The 15,595-nt window shown below is 37.6% G+C and overlaps 1 protein-coding gene across 1 annotated transcript; it reads left to right on the plus strand.

Moving 5' to 3' along the window:
- Window positions 1-212: 212 nt before the first annotated feature.
- Window positions 213-13,912, plus strand: LOC131424099 (hemoglobin subunit beta-like). The gene is made up of 4 exons (XM_058578495.1): window positions 213-307; window positions 9,123-9,180; window positions 12,948-13,098; window positions 13,661-13,912. The coding sequence occupies exons 1-4, from the start codon at window positions 213-215 to the stop codon at window positions 13,774-13,776; spliced, it is 420 nt and encodes a 139-aa protein (XP_058434478.1). The 3' UTR covers window positions 13,777-13,912.
- Window positions 13,913-15,595: the final 1,683 nt, after the last annotated feature.

A 15,595-nucleotide genomic window follows, 5' to 3' on the forward strand; every position in this document is an offset into this window, starting at 1 on the left:
GCAGTTTCTGGCTGATTGTCTGCTTCTCGCTGCCAAACCTCCATGACTCAGTGCCTCAGCACTACGGATGCTACCGCAGAATAGAAAAACAACTCTTCGGTTGAGGTGATATCAACCAAGCCTTCATAGCCAGCGGGCCCAGAATTGAGAGGGGACTTGGGAGACTCAGACCGGCCCCACCCTTCACATCAGACACCAGGCAAAAGGAACGAATGGCCACCCTTCACATGGGACACCACCATGGCCGAGAACTGACATCACCAGAATTTGGCGGAGGGGATAACTTCACTGAAACCAGAGTCTGCAGGTGTGTGACCCCCAGGCCCTTCCTTTCCACACAGCTGGGAAATCTCAAGGCCCCCCCCTCGCCCCCAGCTCTCCCATGAGCGCGATTGTCAGACCTAGGGAGTCAGGAGCAGCGCATGACCCGCGGTTACCGCTCCCACCAGCGCTGACAACCGAAGTCTCTTGCGCCAGCTCCTGGGGCATGGCTACTGGAGGGCAGGCAGAATAAGCTGACGGTTCCCAGCTCCACACTCCACAACCTTAGGGTCTGGGGGAATGGCAAACAAAGAGAGTGTGCCCGGTCATTCAAGAAAATAGGGATCCCTGGAACGGCTGACCTGATGTGTAGCCAGTTTTGTGGTGAATGTCACCGGTGAGCAGGGCCTGACTGGAGGAAAAGCGGGGAAGTGACTGGAGACCAGGAAAGGCCCTGGGAGCCCAGGTTTGGAGAACTGCCCAGTGGGGAAGGAGGATCAGCCTCACAGGGATTGGTTCCTGCTATTGAGAGGAGAAGCTTGGCCAGGTGGACACAGCTCCACCTACTGGAAGAGAAGTTAAGCAAACTCTAAGACTGCATTTTTCAAATTTTTAATTTTTTTAAAATTTTAATCTTAATTTTTTTATTTCAATTTTTATTTTATTTTATTGTCTTTTCATTTCTTTTCAATTTCCTTATTCCCCTTTTCTTGAATTCTACCTCTTTACTCTCATTCTCTTTAGCAACTTCTTCCCTCCCCTTCTAATACCATTCCTCCCAAGCATTACAATACTGTTTATGTGTAATTTACTAAATGTGTATAGATAAATGTTCCAAGGCGTTATATAGTGCTAGCAATTCCCTAGCTACGTCCAAATACTCCGAACCATTCTTCTGTTAATATCCCTCGTCAGTAGAGCAATCTTCCAAGGTTGCCAAGATATACCAACCTCTATACCATCACATCATTCGACCTAAACATAAGTCCCAAGACCAAACCGCAGATCGCTATATACCATCAGAATCCATACGCATTTTATGAAACGAATGAATCTGCTTTAAAGTGCAATAAAATTCATCATCACTAGTCATAGTCTCCCATCACAAAGGAGAGACTCCAGAGATACACAAAACCAAAATAAATTTATAGGAGTAAACAGTAACTCAGCAGTCAAACAGAACCGGAAGTAACATGAGCAGCATGAAAAAGCAAGGAAGAAAAGGAGTACAAACAATGCAGGACAGCCTAAATCTACAGGAGAACCTAGAGGCATCAAAAAAATGGTCAAAGAACTCAAGGAATTCCATATACAGATGGAATGGAATCTTAAAGAGGACATGAGAGAGCAAATTCAAACAATGAAAGAACACATTGAAAATGAATTACGTAAACAGATTCAAGAAGCAAATAAGCAACTTTACAAGGAGATAGAGATTATAAAAAAATCAAAAAATAATCCTAGAAATGAAGGAAACTGTAAACCAAATTAAAAACTCAACCTAGAGTATCACCAGTAAAGTGGAGCAAGTAGAAGGCAGAATGTCAGACAATGAAGACAAAATACATCATCTTGAAAAGAGTCTAGCCAACTCAGAAAGGCTGGTAATAAACCATGAGAAAAACATCCAAGAGATATGGGATAGCATAAAAAAACCAAACTTAAGAGTCATCGGGATAGAGGAAGGTATAGAGGACCAAACCAAGGGAATGAGCAATCTGTTGAATGAAATAATTTTAGAAAACTTTCCAGATATAAATAAGGAAACAGATGTACAAATTCTAGATGCATACAGGACACCAAGCATACAAAATCACAGTAGACCAATGCCAAGACACATTGTTATGAAGATATCCAATATACAGAACAAAGAGAAAATATTGAAAGCTACAAGAGAAAGGAGGCAGATTACATTCAGGGGTATACCAATAAGGTTAACGGCTGAATTTTCATCACAGATGCTGAAAGAGAGAAGATCCTGGATAAACATATTTCAAACATGAAAAGAATGGATGCCAACCAAGAATTTTGTATCCAGCAAAATTAAGCTTCAGGTACAACAACGAAATAAAAATCTTTCATGATCAACAAAAGTTAAAAGAATTTGCAGCCATAAAACCAGCATTGCAAAGCATCTTGAGCAAAACACTATACAAGGAAGAAATGAAAACAAAAACCAAAACCAAAACCAACAGTGGGAAGTACCTCAGTAAAGAGAGAGTGTGTGTGGGGGGGAAGCTAATCATGGAGAAACAAACCAAGTTAAAAAAAAAAGATAAATAATCAAACATGACTGGAAGTACAAACCATATATCAATAGTAACCCTAAACGTTAATGGCTTAAACCCACCAATAAAGCGACATAGGCTGGTAACCTGGATTAAAAAAACAGATCCAACAATATGCTGCCTTCAGGAGACACATCTGATTGGAAAAGACATACACAGGCTGAAGGTGAAAGGTTAGGAAAAATCATACCATGCACATGGTCCTCAGAAGCAAGCAGGGGTGGCCATCCTCATATCGAATAAAATTGACTTCAAGTCTAAATCAATCAAAAGGGATAAGGAAGGACATTATATACTGTTAAAAGGAACCATTCACCAACAAGACATAACAATTATCAATATTTATGCACCAAATAATGGTGCTGCAATGTTCATAAAACAAACTCTCCTCAAGTTCAAGAATCAAATAGACCACAACATAATAATTATGGGTGACTTTAACACACCTCTCTCACCATTGGACAGATCCTCCAAACAAAAGTTGAATAAAGAAACTATAGAACTCAATAACACAATCAATAACCTAGACTTACCCGATATATATAGAATATATCAACCATCATCAAGTGGATATACTTTTTTATCAGCAGCACATGGATCCTTCTCAAAAATAGACCATATATTATGCCATAGGCCAACCCTTAGTAAATATAAAGGTGTGAAGATAATACCATGCATCTCATCTGATCATAATGGAGTGAAACTGGAAATCAATGATAAAAGAAGGAAGGAAAAATCCTACATCACTTGGAAAATGAACAATATGTTACTGAATGATCAATGGGTTACAGAAGACATAAAGGAGGAAATCAAAAAATTCTTAGAGATAAATGAAAATACAGACACAACATATCGGAATCTATGGAACACAATGAAAGCAGTTTTCAGAGGGAAATTCATTGCCTGGAGTTCATTCCTCAAAAAAAGAAAAAAAAAAACAACAAATAAATGAGCTCACACTTCATCTCAAAACCCTAGAAAAGGAAGAGCAAAACAACAGCAAATGTAGCAGAAGGCAAGAAATAATTAAAATCAGAGCTGAAATCAACGAAATTGAAACAAAAGAAACTATTGAAAAAATTGACAAAACTAAAAGTTGGTTCTTCAAAAAAAATAAATAAGATTGACAGACCCTTAACCATGCTAATGAAGAGAAGAAGAGAGAGAAATCAAATTACTAACATACAGGATGAAAAAGGCAATATCACAACAGACGCTACAGAAATACAGAAGTTAATTAGAAATTATTTTGAAACCCTATATTCCAATAAAATAGAAGATTGTGAAGACATCGATAAATTTCTTAAGTCATATGATTTGGCCAGATTGAGTCAGGAGGATACACACAATTTAAACAGACCAATATCAAAGGAGGAAATAGAAGAAGCCATCAAAAGACTACCAACCAAGAAAAGCCCAGGACAGGATGGGTATAAAGTGGAGTTTACAAAACCTTTAAATAAGAATTAATACCAATATTTCCCAAGTTATTTCAGGAAATAGAAAAAGAGGGAGCTCTTCCAAATTCATTCTATGAGGCCAACGTCACCCTGATTCCGAAACCAGACAAAGACATTTCAAAGAAAGAAAACTACAGACCAATATCTCTAATGAACCTAGATGCAAAAATTCTCAATAAAATTCTGACGAATCGGATACAAAAATATAACAAAAAAATTTTGCACCATGATCAAGTAGGATTCATCCCTGGGATGCAAGGCTGGTTCAATATACGGAAATCAATAAATGTTATTTACCACATCAATAGACTTAAAGATAAGAACCATATGATCATCTCGATAGATGCAGAAAAAGCATTCTACAAAGTACAGCATCCCTTTATGTTCAAAACACTAGAAAAACTAGGGATAACAGGAACTTACCTCAACATTGTAAAAGCTATCTATGCTAAGCCTCAGGCTAGCATCATTCTGAATGGAGAAAAATTGAAGGCATTCCCTCTAAAATCTGGAACAAGACAGGGATGCCCTCTCTCACCACTTCTATTCAATATAGTTCTCGAAATACTGGCCAGAGCAATTAGACAGATGAAAGAAATTAAAGGCATAAAGATAGGAAAAGAAGAACTTAAATTATCACTATTTTGCGGATGACTTGATCCTATACCTAGAAGACCCAAAAGGTTCTACAAAGAATTCAGCAAATTGGCAGGATATAAAATCAACACACATAAATCAAAGGCATTTCTGTATATCAGCGACAAATCTTCTGAAATGGAAATGAGGACAACCACCCCATTCACAATATCCTCAAAAAAAAAAATACTTGGTAATCAACCTAACAAAAGAGGTGAAAGATTTATACAATGAAATCTATAGAACCCTAAAGAGAGAAATAGAAGAAGATCTTAGAAGATGGAAAAATATACCCTGTTCATGGATAGGCAGAACTAACATCATCAAAATGGCGATATTACCAAAAGTTCTCTGTAGGTTTAATGCAATGCCAATCAAAATCCCAAAGGCATTTCTTGTAGAAATAGAAAAAGCAATGATGAAATTCATCTGGAAAAATAAAAGACCCAGAATAGCAAAAGCAATTCTAAGTAGGAAGAGTGAAACAGGCGGTATAGCGATACCAGACTTCAAACTATACTACAGAGCAATAGTAACAAAACAGCATGGTACTGGTACCAAAACAGGCGGGTGGACCAATGGTACAGAATAGAGGACACAGAGACCAATCCACAACTATATTATATTTGACAAAGGTGCTAAAAGCATACAATGGAGAAAGGATAGCATCTTCAACAAATGGTGCTGGGAAAACTGGAAATCCATATGCAACAAAATGAAACTGAATCCCTTTCTCTCGCCATGCACAAAAGTGAATTCAAAATGGATCAAGGAGCTTGATATCAAATCAGAGACACGCCGTCTGATAGAAGAAAAAGTTGGCTACGATCTACATACTGTGGGGTCGGGCTCCAAATTCCTCAATAGGACACCCATAGCACAAAAGTTAAAAACAAGAATCAACAAATGGGACTTACTCAAACTAAAAAGTTTTTTCTCAGCAAGAGAAACAATAAGAGAGGTAAATAGGGAGCCTACATCCTGGGAACAAATCTTTACTCCTCACACTTCAGATAGAGCCCTAATATCCATAATATACAAAGTACTCAAAAAATTAAACAATAATGAAACAAATAACCCAATCAACAAATGGCCAAGGACCTGAACAGACACTTCTCAGAGGAGGACATACAATCAATCAACATGTACATGAAAAAATGCTCACCATCTCTAGTAGTCAGAGAAATACAAATTAAAACCACCCTAAGATATGATCTCACTCCAGTAAGATTGGCAGCCACTATGAAGTCAAACAACAAGTGCTGGTGAGGATGTGGGGAAAAGGGTACACTTGTACATTGCTGGTGGGACTACAAATTGGTGTGGCCAATTTGGAAAGCAGTATGGAGATTCCTCGGAAAGCTGGGAATGGAACCACCATTTGACCCAGCTATTTCCCTTCTCGAACTATTCCCCAAAGACCTTAAAAGAGCATATTACAGGGATACAGCTACGTCGATGTTCATAGCAGCACAATTCACAATAGCTAGACTGTGGAACCAACCTAGATGCTCTTCAATAGATGAATGGATAAAAAAAATGTGGCATTTATACACAATGGTGTATTACTCAGCACTAAAACATGACAAAATCATGGCATTTGCAGGGAAATGGATGGCATTAGAACAGATTATGCTAAGTGAAGCTAGCCAATCCCTAAAAAACAAATGCCAAATGTCTTCTTTGATATAAGGAGGGCAACTAAGAACAGAGCAGGGAGGAAGCGCATGAGAAAAAGATTACTATTAAACAGGGATGAGAGGTGGGAGGGAAAGGGAAAGAGAAGGGAAATTGCATGGAAATGGGAGGAGACCCTCATTGTTATACAAAATTACATATAAGAGGATGTGAGGGGAAAGGGAAAAAAAACAAGGGAGAGAAATGAATTACAGTAGATGGGGTAGAGAGAGAAGTTGGGAGGGGAGGGGAGGGGAGTGTGGATAGTAAAGTATAGGAAGGGCAGCAGAATACAACAGACACTAGTATGGCAGTATGTAAAAACCTGGATGTGTAACCAATGTGATTCAGCAATCTGTATATGGGGTAAAAATGGGAGTTCATAACCCACTTGAATCAAATGTATGAAATATGACATGTCAAGAGCTATGTAATGTTTTGAACAACTAATAATAATAAAAATAAATAAATTTAAAAAATTGTTCATGGTTCCTATCTACTATTTTAGAATACAAACTTTCCCTTCAGATCCTAACCCCAACCACATTGTTGACCTTTCTAAATATAAATAAAACCATATCTCTGATTACTTTTAGTTCAACTTATAAATTCCACTAATATGGCCCCTCATCTCCTCCTCCTTCCTTTATTTTCTGCCCCCTTCTTCTTGCATTACATTCCAGCCATCCCTCCATTTCTTCCTCCTTCTCTTTATTTCCTTATTCTTCCTTTCATACCTTTTATTCTCTTCTTTCCCTCTCTCCCTTCCTTGTTTTCCCCCTTCATTCTCCCTCTTCCCCTTCCTGATATTAGAGTGGATGTGAATTTGTCTGATTTTACTAGTTTAAGTTGAAAAAAAGTGTAAAATGTCTTTTAAATATTTATTCCTGAATATAACTCTCCTTGATTCTTAAGAATACATTTGTGAAAAATTCTGTACTATCATTTTCCTAGATAACCTGTCAGATATAATCTCACTAAATAAGATAAATTTACTTTGCTCTTCTTCTGTGTTCTTTCTCCAGTTTAATTATAATTTTAAGCAACTATAAATATCTGTATTTTCTTTTATCTCTTACTAAAACATTCCTATTATTATCCATGTTCCCTAAATCGATCTTGGTAGCTGGAAAAGTGACACTTCATTCTTTTAATGGACATTTATGTAAAAAAAATGAAGAGAAGATAAGAGTCTTGTCGTAGGAAGGAATTACCCAAATAAGGAACAAAGAGGGTTCAAACTATGATAAAAAAATATGTATCCATTATACACTTCAAAATACTCCTAGAATCAAAAATTCCTAGAGACAAGGAAGAAATCTGTACAGAGTCAATTGATAATATTCCTGCTCTACAGACTTGTTTTCTTTTTATTTTCGCAGTACTGGAAGTCAATCCTAGGGCCTCACACATGCAAGGCCAGCACTTTACCACTGAGCGATACCCCCAGGACCAGACTTGTTTTCCTATATGTAAAATATATAAAATGACTGAACTGGATGTGTTTAATGCTAGAAGACTTTCCACTCTATTAGACTGAGTTACATATGTAAATGAAACTGAGGATATAGTTGCAGAAGCAAATGTTGAATGAGATGAGGTTAGGACATAAGCATAAGGAGCACAAGATTTTAGAGTCCAGATACACAAAAGCTAGAATGGCCAATGTCAGGGCCAGTTGGAGCCAACTGAAGAATGTGGGTGCACATTCATCCTTTCAAGACAACGAGCTGCCAAATCCTAGGCCACTTTGCTCACCAGGGTGGGGAATGCAGCAATAGTTGCTAAGAGACAGCCCACCATAACACTAATTAATCAAATATATATGCATATACCTGCACCTGGTATTTCCTTCTATTCCTCCTCTCTTTCCCACTCCCCATCAATGTACATCATAATTCCTAAACATTTCTACCTATTCTTTTATCTTGCATGCCTACTGTTTCTTACATCAAATTCTTACATAGGCAATAATTGAACATTTATTCAGTGGAATAATCAATGAATGAGCGACTCACTATTCCTTGTCTCAGAAATTCCAGGTTGGAGGACAATCTGTATATTGAAAGGATCTCATAGACCATTCAAGAAACTAAAGTTCTCTATAATCAGTCATTTGCTTTCTGCCTAGATAATTCCATTTATTCCTGTGTGTGTGTGGTTTTTACTATCAGTAAATTTATATGGAATTGTAGAAATTTCTAACTTGCATCCATTTCTTTAGATCTATATCATTCTTTTGTTTGTTATCTTTTGAGTTACTTGAAAGCCTAAACACACCCTGGTGCCTTCTTCTGTTTAAAGCTTTCACAAGTTCTGCCAAGACATATTGACAATGAGTTGCCCTTCATTGGTTCCACCTCTGTCTAAGGTCAGAGGCCTGGAATATCCACAATTTCCTTCTCAGGACATTGTACACAGCAGTCACTGAGAACTCTGCATTTCTGAGTAGGACCTTCAAGAACCACAGACTCACATCCCAGAAGCAGAGCTACTCCAGGGAAATTTTAGGAAGATCACTGTCACATTCCTGAGCATTTTTAAGTTCTCATAGAGTCAGATTTGAGGAGCATAAGAGGTTTTGAGAGTATTTCAAAGCAGGTAAAGAGATTATGGATCTCATGATCTCGGAAAGGGAAAAAACTACCCTCCAAAAACTCAAGAAAAGACAAAAATAAAAGAATGTTTTAGTAATGCATCCTTTCATATTCCTTCAATATTGAATAAAACAAATAAGTTGGGCCTAAAAATTCTCACTTGGAACAATTCAGAACATGACATTGATGGGACTCCTGTTCAGCATGAGCGATGACTATATCCCGACACTGAATCTTCACATAGATGTTGTGGAGTCAAAGGTGAAAAGACGTGTGTGTGAGTGTGTGTGTCTGGGAGTGGGAGTGGAGGGAAAGCAATATTGTCAGTTTCATTTCACAGAAAGTTTTAAAAGAATTTAATTTAAAATGTAAAGGGAAGGTAGCATAATGTTCTCCTAGATTATCAATGTCTTTAGCCTCAGGGAAGGGCATTGAAGTTTTGGCCTTGTGAATTATTTTCACAGATTTGTCATTATTTTTCACATACTGAAGCCAAGGTTTTAGCTCTAAAGAGAAGAAAGTCCAATTTAGCTTTAGAGAAGATGGCCCCTCTGCATACATCAACACCATGCCCACTTCATGAGGTAAAGAGAAGCTCATGCTGAGTAAGCACTTAAGCCTGAGGGAGAAAACATCAGTGTGCATGTTCTAGAGTAGGCTGCCAATTGTTCTGTAATAATCAGTTATATTTTATTAATGTTCTATTTTGTTGACTACATTGCTTTCCGGTGAGATATAGCTTTTTTTAATGAATGAAACTATCAATTCTCAAACTATTGTGTGTGTGTGGGGGAGGGTGAGAAACTGATGTGACTTCATTTTAAAAAATAAATAAATAATAGCAGCTTATACCTCAAGGCCTGTCCTAAGGAAGGAGGCATGACCTTTGTCCTTGGAAAAACCCACAGAGCACTCCTAAGCACATACCCACCCTGCTGAGTTGTTTGTCTACAAATAACAAGAGAGATCTGTGGCACCAGGTGATCCTGACTCAGGCTAGGTGAGGACCCATAGCAACCCTCTAGCAACCTCCAATCAGCATGAGACAGGGAAAATACCTGGAATGCCAGATGAACCCCAAGTAGTTTATGGTAGTTGATAACATGTTGGGAAACCATGAAGTTTAGCACATACACCCCTCGTGGCCTAAACCAATCAGTTCAAAGGAATCCCCCTTTTGTACTAACCAATCACCCCTACCCAACTTGTTCCTGCCAGTGAATGTGCTAGTCAATGTTAAGAGTTGTTGTTTGATTTTCCCAGGGTATGGAATGATTTGCTGTGTAATGTTGTGACGCATAGAGTATACCCCCAAAACCTATAAAATCTCACTGAACAAAGGACCAGGACTCACTCCCTGGATCCGATGTGTCGGGAACGGTTGTGAGTCCAGGCTCGAGCTTGCAATAAAGACTCTTGTGTGATTGCATCGGATTCCGCACCTGGAGTTCTATTGGAGGTCCCACTAATCTGGCACAACAGGGGTTCTTTCTAGAACTCTGCTTGTCTTTGTAGCTGTTTTATTTTTTCTGAGAAGATGTTAAGCTGAGGTTACCAAGAGATTGTGCATGTGGGAGAGAAGACTATAGCAAGTAGCTAGACTTTGTTTGAATTAGTGGAAACTAAACTGCAGAGCATATACAAAAATATTCTAGCTGAGTGTCAACAAATAATGATACCATGTTCAAATGGATGAGTGTCCTGATTTTTTTGAAGGAAGTTAATATTCATCCTGTTGATAAAATCAGATTAGGCCCATTCTTGTCCAGAACATTAGGAAATAATAAAGCTTGAATAATTAGAGGAAAGCAAATAAACTTTGAGACTTGTCTTTTCTTCTTCTTCTTCTTTTTTTTTTTTTGAGGGTTTTTAGTACTTGCCTGTGCTGGTGTGTATACTGGGTGGTCAGCAGGGGCTGGTATCAGGGGTGCGGTGAGACCTTTGCAGGAACGAAATGAGTTCACAACTGTAAAGGGGGAAGTGAGCCTCATGGAGCTTGAATTCTATTTTTTTGAATATATATTTTAAAATTATAGATGGACACAACACCTTTATTTTGTTTATTTATTTTTATGTGGTGCTGAGGATCAAACCCAGTGCCTCACATATATGGCAGAAATGTTCTACCACTGAGCCACGAAACCAGCCCCACTTGGATTCTTGAATGGTCCAGATCTGAGCCTGAGGCTCGGAACATAACCACATTTATCACTATTCATCATTTCTTATAACTAGTTTTGGCTATCTATACCCGAGCTATTGATAGTCTCATGATAACTTACAGGCTTGTCTGTACAGAACCGGGCAAATGAAGAAAATTTCTGATTCCACACAAGTCACAGTGAGCAGCAGTCCCCAAATCAGCTTCCCTGTTCTGAGGCCTGGATGATAGTATCTGCAGCAGTTGACAGTAGAAGAGAGTTGCCATAGGACAGTCATTGAGGAAGAAACAACATAGAATGTAGAAGAAACATTTCAGAGCACAGTAAAAGATAAGGGGATCTTAAAAAGTGCTAAATTCTGTCAAAGAAGAATGCAAAGTTGTAGCCTGGACAATTTGGCTCTTTACAGAAAAATATGAAAATTTTCTATAGCATTTCTAGTAAGATATATAGGTTTTAGGGATATGATCCTTGCAAAAGATGCAACAGAATTTCCCCATAACATATTTACACCCCATCAACATAACTGACCTCTGCCCGGAGAAGTGTAAAAAAGGGATATTGAAAACATTCTGGACGTAAAACTGTTACAATACTAATTCAGATTTTAATATAATAAAACCCAAGAATCTAAATGTGAAGTTAAATATTTTTTATCATTTAAAATATTTGAAAGACCTCTTATTCCAGACAAAAGAAAATAAAAATTTTACTAATTTCATTGGAATAACAATCAATACAGAATATCTCTTTTCTCAGGGTTACCTAAAAATATTAGTGTAATTGGGTTTCAAAGTATTAGAGCTGAGAGGATGAGCTATTTCTGTGAAATATGTGTTGCCAGGGACAACAAGGGAAAATAAGGAAGATTTTAGATTTTGGACATCCCAGAATCAGGAGAAGATTATAAATAGAAACATGGTAAGAGAAATTAAAAAGCATGCCCCCTTTTTAAACGGAAATGGGAATATAATTGAAGGACAAATTCCAGGAGGTAGAGATGAAAGAAAGTGGAAAGATGACTAAGAGAGTCCTCCAGGAAAGTTGAGATCTTATACTGTCATTGGAAAATGTTGATTGCCTTTGCTTTTTTTAAAATTGTGTCTTCTAATAACAAAAACCAAAGTTTATACTTCAGAAGTTTGTTCTATCCTAAGAACTTAGCACTGTTTTATGTGGTACAAAAAAGAAGGGGAGGGGGAACACTACTAGAAAACCTGGAGAAAGAAAGCAAACATATATAGAGAAAAAGAGACGGAGGGCAAGAATTTTAACCAAGGACATGATTCTAAAACACAGCATTCCTAGAGGCTTAGCAGGGAAAGAAAACCATAGCCAAGGGCAGAATGTCTTGTCACCTTCTGACCATTAGGTTTAAATAAGAGAACCTTCTCTGCTTTCACATTTCCCAGATGACTCCAGGTAGAACCATCCCTCATTAATCTCCCATTTGAAAATGTTGCTTCTGCTAATACTACACACAACTTCGTGTTTTAAATGGCTTTATATTAATTTTCATTTCTACTGTATTAGGCAGTCTCAATGTTTCCATGTCTGGGTCACAAAACCAAATGAAGAAATTATTACACAAAATATGGTTGGATTCAGATTTATTCTATTTTTGGAACATCGTTTATTTGATTAGGTGACCAAATTAATGCAAACACACACAGAAAAAACAGCAACAAATGAATGAATTAATGAATATTTATTTTCTTACCAGGAGGAGTTAATCCAAACCAGGAGAAGGAAGACATACTTAGAACCATGATAGAGGCTGTATCCATTCTGTCTGTGGGTTATTTTGCATATTCTGTAGAAACAGGAAGAGATACATTCATATACTCTTATGCTGAACTATAACAGGCAAATCTGTTCTATTTTTTTCTGGGCAAGAAGGTGATTGATTCCTTTAGTAATGGCCTGAAACACCTCGACAACCTCAAGGGCACCTTTGCAAGTCTCAGTGAGCTGCACTGTGACAAGCTGCATGTGGATCCTGAGAACTTCAAGTTGAGTCTAGGACAACCCTCAATGTGATCCTTTCTTTTCCTCCCTAAGGATAAGTTTAAAGCAGGAGGCAAAGGTATCGGTGTTTGGAACAGTTGATCTTTTATTCTTTATTCTTTATTCTCCATTGACAACAAATGTTTCCTCTCATTTCGTTTTCATTTTCCAGTTTTTGTTTTCTTCAATATCTGCTCTGTCTTCTTCCATTAAACTTTTTAGGTTGTATTTGTCTACATTTAAAAATTTGTCTACTTTAAAATGCAGTTCTAATTTCTCTTTCAAGCTAGGAAAATAAACTTTGTCATGTTTCTTTGCACAGTTTTAAAGAATAACAGTGAAAAATTTATCTTCTGGGTTGGGGAGATAGGGAAGAAAACTTATGCTTATAAATTCTGACAGATACATGAGAATTCATATCTGTAGCAGCAGCTAAGTCCAGCTATCATTCTTCTTTTATTTTATAATTACAACCACAAGAACAGCTGGACATGAGGTTGGAATATTCTCTATTCATGCTCAAACTCTTCATATTCACACCTCTTCTTTCTTCCCACAGCTCTTTGGCAAAGTGATTGTGGTTGTGCTGGCCCATCACCTGGGTAAGGATTTCACCCCAGAGGCACAGTCTGCTTTTCAGAAGGTGGTGGCTGGTGTGGCCAATGCCCTGGCTCACAAATACCACTAAGCTACCTTTCCTGCTGTCTATCTCATACAAAAGGCCTTTTGCCCCAGAGAACAACTCCTAAGTATTGGGCAACTTATGAAGGCCTTTGAGCAACTGGCTTCTGCCTAATAAAATCATTTTTAATTGCAATGGTGTACATTATTTTTGTGTCTTTTATTCATGAGGGAATGTGGGAAGACAAGGCAATTAAGACAAAAAGAAATGAGAGCTAATTCAGACCTTGTGCTAGTACACCTGTTACTTATTTTCCCCAGCCATTCTCATGAGTTTCTCTTCTTTCTCCAGTTTCTTCCCCAGAACTTCACAGCCTTAGTCCACCCAGTTCTCCTCTTATAGATTCCATTCCTCCCTAAGGGTTTACTTCCATGTTTTACTGGACACATGCTCCTTTTCCCCTCTTGCCTATTTTTGCCTCTGTTTTCTCATAGGTATCTGTCTGGGGAAGGGAGAATAGTAGAACGTGACTTTGCCACCGTGTCTTTTGAGAACTTGTTCCCTACTTCTACCATTAAGAGTGGCCAAAAATCTGCAATGCTGTTCTCCTTGGAGTCTTTGCTCTTACGGAGTTTGCACTGGAAGGAGTGGGCTATTAATAGTGTGATGACTGTAGGGCTCAGGATGCTTTTATGGCTCGATATTTATTGTTGTCTTACAATCTTTATGTGAGCCCATGCCAAATAGAATTCCTGTTCTTCCTCAAGATGTTTAACATTAATATTTGAGAAATTTTTAGAGATCTGCTTTCTTTCTTAGCCTTCCTGTAATGGCTTTTCTGCCTCTGTATTTATCAGTGTTGCCATGAGCAACACATTTTAGCTTCATTTTCTTATTCAGTGTTCACTTTGATATATGCTACTTTCTGGAAGGATGGGTTTCAAGTGGTCCCTCTCCTCTATCCCAATTCTGAATCTAGCTGGCAAGTAGAAAACAATGCATATAATAAGTGATAACTGTGGAAGTATTTGCACAAGGTTTTAACAGGTTACAGTATGAAGCCCTTCAAATGAAATTAAATTAGCTTACATATGTTTGCAAAAATCAAATTAAAATGGTTTAAAACTTAAAGTGAGGCTAGGCACAATAATTTTTCAGAGGAAAACACAGAGTTGTGGCAACAAGCTTTTGGATTTGACACCAAAAGCACAGGGAACAACAACAACAACAAAATACACAAGTGGGACTATATCTAACTTAAAAGCTTATGCTCAACAGAGGAAATAGCAAAATTACAGTAAATCTCTGATACAGCATAAAATATTTGCCGAATGTATATCTGACAAGAAGTTAATATTTAAGATATATAAGTAACTCATACAACTCATTACAAATAATATGAAATGGATAGAGGAACTGCACAGACATTTTTCAAAAGAAGACAAACAAATGGCCAACAGGTACATGAAAAGAAGTTCATTGTCACTAATCTGAAGGGAAATGCAAAATAAAACTACAAATAAATATCATCTCACTCTTATTAAAATGGCTACTATCAAAAAGACAGAGATAAATGTTGCTGAGTATGTAGGTGTATATATAAATTATACACACATGCATATGTGTGTGTATCAGAATGTATAAAAGAATATGAAATTGACAGCCTTGTTAGGGTTGTTTTGTGGATGATAGATTCCTTATTTGATGCTCATGACACATGCAGTGACTCTTCCCAGGAATGGCTCACCAATTGAATTTTTCTATCAGTTCTGCTAGAGGGAAGATGGTATGCACAAAATCCATTTCATTCTAGTCAATTGCACAAAAAATGACCTGGAAAATTCCCTTGGCTCACATCTAAGTGCCTGTAAAGGCAACCCTGAGA

This window comes from Marmota monax, unplaced genomic scaffold, assembly GCF_021218885.2.
Source record: "Marmota monax isolate L192 unplaced genomic scaffold, Marmota_monax_Labrador192_F-V1.1 WCK01_AAM20220418_F8-fsc00068, whole genome shotgun sequence".
Taxonomy (NCBI): domain Eukaryota; kingdom Metazoa; phylum Chordata; class Mammalia; order Rodentia; family Sciuridae; genus Marmota; species Marmota monax.

Coding starts and splice junctions, on each gene's coding strand:
- LOC131424099 (XM_058578495.1), top strand. CDS start 213: ATGGCCACCCTTCACATGGGACACCACCATGGCCGAGAACTGACATCA. Junction 308..9,122: donor ACTGAAACCAGAGTCTGCAG/GTGTGTGACCCC, acceptor ACTCCTGTTCAG/CATGAGCGATGACTATATCC. Junction 13,099..13,660: donor TCCTGAGAACTTCAAGTTGA/GTCTAGGACAAC, acceptor TCTTTGGCAAAG/TGATTGTGGTTGTGCTGGCC.